General features: G+C 38.9%; 1 protein-coding gene and 1 long non-coding RNA gene across 2 annotated transcripts in view; both read left to right on the forward strand.

Annotated features, from left to right (window-relative positions):
• LOC102313156 (adhesion G-protein coupled receptor F1) overlaps positions 1 to 8,627 on the forward strand; it is a 68,503-nt gene extending 59,876 nt beyond the window's left edge. Inside the window, exons 12-17 of the mRNA XM_042216222.1 lie at positions 5,893 to 6,069; positions 6,154 to 7,527; positions 7,624 to 7,665; positions 8,023 to 8,073; positions 8,194 to 8,269; positions 8,556 to 8,627. Of these exons, the coding sequence (XP_042072156.1) occupies positions 5,893 to 6,069; positions 6,154 to 7,527; positions 7,624 to 7,665; positions 8,023 to 8,073; positions 8,194 to 8,269; positions 8,556 to 8,614 (1,779 nt within the window). The 3' untranslated portion in view covers positions 8,615 to 8,627. The remainder of the gene's footprint in view (positions 1 to 5,892; positions 6,070 to 6,153; positions 7,528 to 7,623; positions 7,666 to 8,022; positions 8,074 to 8,193; positions 8,270 to 8,555) is intronic.
• On the forward strand, positions 2,296 to 3,711 carry LOC121812948. Its single transcript, XR_006053427.1, has 3 exons — positions 2,296 to 2,377; positions 2,475 to 2,696; positions 3,529 to 3,711. It is a non-coding gene; the product is annotated as an uncharacterized LOC121812948 (long non-coding RNA).

An 8,627-nucleotide genomic window follows, 5' to 3' on the forward strand; every position in this document is an offset into this window, starting at 1 on the left:
CTACATCATTACGTATAATCCCTAGTGTGACAATCACTAAAAACTTACCAGCTGATCTATAGTGGTCCTTGAGTGACCTTTTGAGATACTTGGCTACAATACACAGAACACTCCATAGAGAGGAAGAGACTAAGATCAAAGCAGACTAGAGAGAAGTTATCTAGCTATTGAAATTACAGAAAGGTGTGATGAAGAAAGAATTACACAAAAGAGGAAAGAAGTACAACAAGCTTTATATACCTGGGCCCTTAGAAACTGTCATGGTGCATTTGTTTTATTCCAAAAGCACCCTGAGATAACTTTCTCCAGTGTGGGTAAAGTAGCCCTATGCATCCTGGAGAGCACCTGAAGTTACACAGAGGACTCCCACCTGAAGCGGGCGAGCCTTGGGTGCAGGCAGAGCAACAGGTGGGTGCTTTTGTCAGCTCCGGGGACCTCCGAGAGCCAGCTGGGTCCCGCGGACAATGCGCTTGTAGTTGGCAGCATGCCACGACTTCCAGAGGAGCTCTTCCTCCAGCTGAGTGAAAGCTGCCTCCCGTCTGCTGAGTCCATTATATGGTCAGGTCATTTTGTCACAATCTGACTGAGGCAGACTGCATGTATTGTGAAGAAGGACTCAAAAGCAGACCAAAACAGAATGTGCAACGTGATGTGGAATAACAAATATAAAGGCTCAAAATAAACTAAAACTCAAAACGCTGGGTCAAAAGATCCTACTGACACTACTCTTCAGTTGTTAAGATTTAAGATGAGATGTATTCTCTGCGAAAGTGTCCCCATTCATTTTAAAATAATTTTTCTATTGAATTTTTCTGAAGTTAGGCACTTTATTTGAAGGCCACAATTTTCACATTTTATTTTCTGTTATTTTTAAATGGAGCCTTACTTTTAATGAGAATGCTGTGGAGGGTGAATGCAACATAGGTCCCAGTGGTAATCAGAGCACTCGGGGCAGCGATTCCTAAACTGAGCAAAAGGGTACAGCTGAGCCCAGCAACGACATCTGAGGTCTACATCTAGAAGTGGGCAGTCCTTGGAACATCAAAGATCCTGCAAAGGACCCTCAAGCCTGCAGGCATCTGGCAGAGGACCTGAGCTTGAAGGGTCAAGACTGCCCACAGGGCGAGTTGGAAACTGATCATGTTGAACATTTCATAACCTACAAAAAGCCTTTAAATGAAGTTCTCAGGGTGTTCTTTTGTCACGTCGGCTATGACAGACGTGTGGAGTGGAGAGAGCGTGGACCCAAATGCAGACACTGACAACAAACTTAAACTGAAAACATGCCTTTAACTGGGGCAGAGCCAATAAAAACTACAGGAATGCAATGACTAAACTAACATGACCTAAACAGAGAGGAAACTAGAAACAAGTAAAACGAAACTAAATAACTGAAACTCAAACTATGGACCATGGGACCCTTAGACCTGCAGAGAGTGATACACAGACAACCCACCAGCAAACAGCAGAAGATAAAGGGCGTAAATACACAGAGGGATAATGAGGGAATTAGACACAGGAGGAGAGCACAGCTGGGAGTAATCACACATAACGAGACAGGGAGGAAGTAAAACTGAAAACACTAGCATAGGACATGAGACCGTCAAAGTAAGAGGAAACACGAGAGAGGCACAGAAATACGGATTTGACAGTGAAACAAGGAGAAGCACAGACATGAAAACATAACTTGACTAGATGTGACACAAGGAAGACAGGAGTGGCACAGAGACAGAAACCTAAACATTACAAACTATAAATAACACAAGCAGGAAACAAGAGCGACAATCAAAACCACAAAAAACAACAAAACCAAGAACTAAGGAAAGAGGAAAGAATAAAAATATATTAAAGCAGTAAACGTAGGTTACTTTTATGTGATGAAATTTCTTAATCTATCCTGCCTGAACGAAGACTTCACTGTAAACATTTCCATCTGTTAAGTTGTAAATTAATGTGACTGGGGGAAAACTCAACATGCAGTAAAACTGTCTCTACTACTCATTCTAAAAACATATAATCTGGAAATAGTCTGACATTTAGCCTTTACCCAGTAGAGAAAAAAATAATTGTTAATTATTTGCAATTTACTGTAATTTCTTTTTTTTGTTGCCATAACTAAAGGCATTTGATGTTTTTGTTATTTGAGATGAAACTTGTTTGGCCTGTGTGAGTGAACACATTGCATGTGAGAACTTAAGAGTTGGCAACTCTTTTGTGGTTACATTCTTTTAAAGGAATTCTGTTCTCTGTTGCAGGAGTGGAAGTACCATTGCCGAATATCAAGTCAGTGGTCCCTCTTCTAATACAACAGACATTCAGGCACTAAAGTTAAACATATCCAACAACCTGGCAAAATTATACCCTGTAATATTTGAGGGTAAGGTGGTTTTTTTACATTTATGCTTTCAAATGTTGTGAATATCTGTTGGTCCAGATAGTTGTTTAATAATTGTGCGACATTTTTGTCCTTAAAGCCTCGCGTCCCCTGACATTTTCGCCAAATGATGGATTTTATGAGCAAACAGTGACTGTAACATGTGGCCCTCCACCAGTGGATCTCAATTTTGGCACTGTCTCAGCAGCAGAGTGGAGACGTAATATGGTGCTCATATCTGAAGATGGAGAACACAGAATTAATCCAAGTGGGGATGGAAAATCAACCTTAACTGTGTTAAGGTTTATTAGCGCTGACGATGGTAAGAAATGGATTGATACATTTAATAGGAATACATTTTTTTCAATTAATTGTATTGTAATATTTTCTTTTAAAAATGTAACAATATTTTAATTTTAATAAAATTAAAATGTAACTCCTTCATCGCAGTTTTCTATTAATACCCAGGCTAGAGCAACAGCAAAATTCTGATTGGCTGGGTAAAATTCATCTTACAGTGTAACACAATCATTGTCAGTGCATCAGTCAGTCTGACCTGCTTATAAAAGACAAATTGCAGCGAAAGCTTCACCCAAAGTTTCAAATTATGTGCATTCAGCTGAAAACATGAAAAAGCCTTTCAGTTTATAAATCATAAGATAAGGAACTCACTCAGTGAAATGTCTAAAACATTTGACCACCCCAATTTACACAATGTCAAAGGAACTAGTGGCTTTGGTAAAAATGACTTAGGTGACAAAACGTCTCTTTAAACAAAACTTAAAAGGTTTTGGGTTAGTTATTGCGTTCACCATTGTCTTTCTGAATGTATGAGCTATTTTGGAAAATGCAAAATTTTCAGAGCTAAAACGTTTTAAAATATTTGGAGAATTATGGCTAAGAAATATTGTGGCAATCAGGAGGCAAAGAAATATTGTAACTGGAGGTGAGTAACTAATTTGACAGCAAACTTACAAACTGTCCTTTATTTAACGGATGAATATTTGGGAGATGTTATTGTTTTAGGCTAGTTTTGTTGAAATGTTTCAATGAGGGAGGAAAACCACGAGCATTAAAAAATGTTGTTATTGTTATTGCAAATATTTTATGCCTCTTTTGTTGGTTTAATTTGAACAATTCACTTTTAACTACAGGAGTTTATGAATGTCGGCTCATGCGCACAGACGACAAAGCATTTTTTCGTCAGAGATCTGCAACATCATTCAGTCTGAAAACAAAACCCACAATCACAGTCTCACCAATCAGACAGTATGTGAAATGTCCTGGAGGAAGTGTGGCTCTGAATTGCAGTGTGAGTGCTGGGTATCAGGTCGAGTTTCCGGAGTTTCCCATGGCAGGTAAGCCTGACACAAAAACACAAAACTCAACAAAAGGCAAATCTGTTACTGAGAAACATTTTATATCACATTTTTCACAAAAGCATATTTAATGCAATTAATATTATTTTGTAACTTTTCGGTCTTGCTATTGTTCTACTCTCTAGGATATTTTTAACTTACCTTTATTGTTGTTGTTTAGGCACTGGTACTTCGATTACCTATAATTATACTACAACTCAAGGTTGTCAAGAAGGGGAAAAGACAGTCATCTGTCAGTTAAAAAACAAGAATTTTACAAATACAATAACACTAGAGTTATCCTCAGAAAGTGAGTATTAGTTAATACATTCAGATATTCACAAGTATGAATGTGATTATGCATTAATAACTGCAAACTGAAAAATACATGTTAAAACTGCTGAGGTATTTTTTCTCTCTCTTTATAGAAACTGTCTGTATAAATGACACATTTGGCCAAGGATATGAAGGCTACAAAGCTGCAGTGCCCTGTTCACAACCAAACAAGGTGGGAGAAATAACTGCAGTGTGTAAGAAAAATGGGAATTTTGACGATGTTGAAGAGAACTGCATCCTGTTGCCAGTTCAGGAGCTGCTTGACCAGTCCCAGGTAACCTAGCTCTCTGGTTGTTTCCAACAACAGATAATGAATCATTGATTCAATTAAGGCAACAGTATGCAAGTCAAATCAAATTACTTTTATTGTCACATCACAATATACTGGTACACTGGTACAGCACATGCGAGTGAAATTCTTGTGTGCAAGCTTCAAGCAACAGTCTTGTGCAAAATGCAAGAAACAAGAGAATTACAAGAATAGGAATATGAGAATTATAAGAATGAATATATGTACAACTATAATAATGTATGCACCTCATTAAGTGTGTGTGTGTGTGTGTGTGTGTACATATGTATAAAGTATACAGAGGTCAGATGTAGTAATGGTCTGAGCCAAACCCTAATTTGGCAACTGTGATGGAGTTGGTGGGAGGTATTGTACTGTATTCAACTTATCTTAGATAACATCCTACTCCCCATACTCCCCAACACCACCTAAAATGGGTACAGCATGCAGCATCACAGAGGAAAGCACTGCCCACAACAGATTCATAGAGTATTATCCAACAGATGTTAAAAGACCTCATCTGCCTCAGAAAATAGAGAAAACTCTGGCCCTTCCTGTAAAGTGCAGTTGTGTATTTAACCCACTCCACTTTATTGTCAGTGTTCTCTCTGAGGTATTTATGTTGTGGTGGTTTCATGGTCCTCCTAAAGTCCACAGTCAATTCTTTGATCTTTCTCACTTTGTGGAAGAGACTGGCTACAGTAGAAACTCAGCCACGAAATAGAAAAATCATATGGTCACTGGACACCTCTGCACATAGTGTGCAGAGGTCATTAATCTTTGGCAGAGTAAATCACTACCTTCAAACTTTATAAGGCCTCCAGATTAGTTAAAGAACAGTTCATAAGGAGCTTCATGGAAGCAAGCTGTAAATATAACTTCTACCACCAATCTCTAGGTCTTGTCTTAGCTTTTTATTCTAATCATTAACAAATAATTATGTCCATCCATCTTCTTCCACTTATATGGGGCTGGATCGCGGGGGCAGCACCCCCCAGAGAAGTTCACCCTGCCCGGGATAGGGTTACTGGGGTCCTGCCCCGGAGCCAGGCCTAGGGAGGGTGCCCAAGGGCAAATGTCTGGTGGCTGAGTCTTAGTCCACAGAGCCTGGCCAGACACAGCCTGCAAAAGGGACATGGGCTCATCCTCCTGTAGGCCCACAGTCCTGTAGGAGGTGCCATTGGGGGTCAGCTGCAATGGGTGTCGCACGTCAAATGGGAGCAGAGGCCCTGGCAGACTGATTCCCGGGTACCAAGACTAGCAAATAATTATGTGTAATAATAATTCTATATCAGTATATTGGCTGTATGTAATGAATGAATATCTGTACCGTTGATGCACAGTGGTCCTGTGTGTGTGGTCCAGTGTTCTCCTTAAAAAGGGAATGAGAAAAATGCATCAGAAGCCTCATATGTGATTTTAAAGCAAGTGCATCACTTGTGCTTAAACCTGCAGGAAAACTAGAAGAAGGTAAAATAAGTAGAATATATAAAATTATTAAGTGGAGTTAACATGCCTCTGTTCAAATCTCACAGTTCTTGACTGCCACTACATTGCCAGTATTTTTGGAACAGCTCAAGAACGTCACTGTCAATTTTACTGAAGAAGTGATTACATCTCCTGCCAACATTAAAGCTATTGTGAGAATACTCATCAATGTCGCCAACAAATCTTCATCACTCGATATCTCAATTAGCAGAGTTTCAATGGAGGTATGTTGATTAGATTGCAGACGTTTTCACATTCTGAACAGTTAATGTTTTTAATCTAAAATCATTCTTTTCTCTTTACTATAGAATGTCTTGATAGCAGCAGGGGTTCTCACCATCAATGGAACAAAGAAAACATGGAACATTCTCAATAACAATGACACCAAAAGCATCTCAAACAACACTGATGTTAAAAGTGTTAGCTCATCATTTTTGGACTCCCTTGAAATAATAACATCTCGTCTTGTCGATGCAACTTTTGAGATTATGACAGGCTTTATTCAGTTAAACAGAACTACATTCACAGACACTTTCAATGCTGAATTTAATTCTTCAGTGACAATACAAATACCAGAGTCTAATGGAGATAACAAAACAATCACTATGATAGTATTTAACTCGTTAGATAACGTACTACCTGCAAGAGATGAGGCCAATTCATCGCTCAAGTCCATAAACGGCAGGGTTGTACTTGTTCAGTCCAGTGGCCAAATCAATAATATCTCTTTCACATATGATATTTTAAATGATACACTGGGAAACCCTGAATGTGTCTTCTGGAACTTCCGCCTCTTTGATGGTCTGGGAGGATGGGACGGCAAGGGCTGCGAGTTAGTGTTAAACATAAATGAAACAGAAACTGTCACCTGCAACTGCAACCACCTGACCTCATTCTCCATCCTCATGTCACCGAACAGTCCGAAGAAACTCTATTTGGACATTATAACCTACATTGGAGTTGGCATTTCAATGGGATCCTTGGTCATATGTCTCATCATTGAAGGCCTCATTTGGAGAAAAATAAGAAAGAATGAAACCTCTTACTTGCGTCATGTTGCCATTGTTAACATCGCCGTTTCCCTCCTGATTGCAAACATTTGGTTTATAATTGGAGCGGCCATTTCAGATGCAGAAGTTAAAAACCCCCCAGCATGCACTGCAGCTACCTTTTTTATCCATTTTTTCTACCTAGCCCTGTTCTTCTGGATGCTGGCCTCAGCTATGCTGCTGCTCTACCGTACAACTAATGTTTTTGGTGGGGGTTTGTCTAAAGCATCTATGCTGGCCATCGGATTTTTTCTAGGCTACGGAGCTCCTCTCATCATTGCAACAGTAACTATAGCTGCAACTGCACCTGACAACGGATACATTCGAGAAAATACCATATGCTGGCTCAACTGGGATAAGTCCAAAGCTCTGCTGGCATTTGTGATTCCTGCACTTTTAATAGTGGTGACAAACCTTATTATCCTGGTTGTGGTTTTGTACAAAATCATAAGGAGAAGGGTTGGAACAACTGCTGCACAAGCAGAGGAAAAGCACGTCTTAGTGGTTATTGCCAAGAGCTTGGCTGTGCTCACACCATTTTTTGGCATAACTTGGGGTTTGGGAATTGGAATTCTGGCTGATCCACCAAATGAAGGAATCCATATTGCATTTGCATTCTTCAATTCACTACAGGTACAAATTCATTTTTCCCCCTATCTGTATACCATGATAGTAGCATCTTTAATCACTAAATCCTTGATAACTCATGTTACTCTGTTTTTAAAAAAGGGCTTCTTTATTTTGGTGTTTGGAACACTGCTGGACGGTAAGGTACGTACAGCTCAATTTTAAGAACAGAAATATAAATTCTAATAATACTGCACTAAAATCCACTTCCACTTTCAGTGCCATGTCATGGTTTCTCTGTAAGCCTGTTTAAATGGCTACTCAGACTTGAGGATAGAAGTAGCCAAGTAGTAGACGGGAACATTTAATAAATAACAGTTATGTGCATATGCTCATATTCCACACAAGAACACACACAAAAAAATATGATGAACATCACCATAGAGCAAAAACAATACAAGATAGTTTGCTTATAGTGTTTGGCTTGGCAATAAGAACAAATTTATCAAATTTCTGTGACTTCTATTTTAGTGTTCTAACATTTGACATTTCATTTATCAGGTGCGGTCAGCAATGGCATCATGGTCACAACCTTCCAGAAGTAGGACAGGGGTAAGAACAAGTTTCCCTGTCATGGGCTTCATGTTCCTTTTTTCTTTCCTTTCTTGTTAATCACAGCTAATTTGCTTCTTGTTAATATTGTTTGATTTGCTTTTTGTTTTGTTTTTTTAGAGCACAAGTGCTGGAAACTCAACATCAAGTCGACTTCGATTTTTAAGGAACTGGAGACGTGGAAGACGTGGAAGAGGTAAAGAACCATCAAGGAAACCATCAACTTAATTTCTCTGTAAAAATGAAGTGAAAGCTGTGTGTTTTTAGGTGTGCTTGTACTTTGATCAGGCAGTCCAACATGGAAAATAATAATTGGATGTGTTTTGTATCAACACATACAAAATGTCATTTTAAAAAATGTTATTTATACAATTATTTAATCTGCCAACAAAACTACAGATTCCTGGTGTCGTACTGTATCTACTGTTCTATTTTTTTTTTTGATTCCCCACCCCGGATTATTTTCCTTTTTTTTTTTTTAGATGGCTACCAGACGACATCCAGTGCATCCAGTGATTTCCATTCCGCTAGCAACACATAATGTGTGCAGAAAA

This window comes from Haplochromis burtoni, unplaced genomic scaffold (genome assembly GCF_018398535.1).
Source record: "Haplochromis burtoni strain Fernald_Lab_line unplaced genomic scaffold, NCSU_Asbu1 Contig_972, whole genome shotgun sequence".
Lineage (NCBI taxonomy): Eukaryota > Metazoa > Chordata > Actinopteri > Cichliformes > Cichlidae > Haplochromis > Haplochromis burtoni.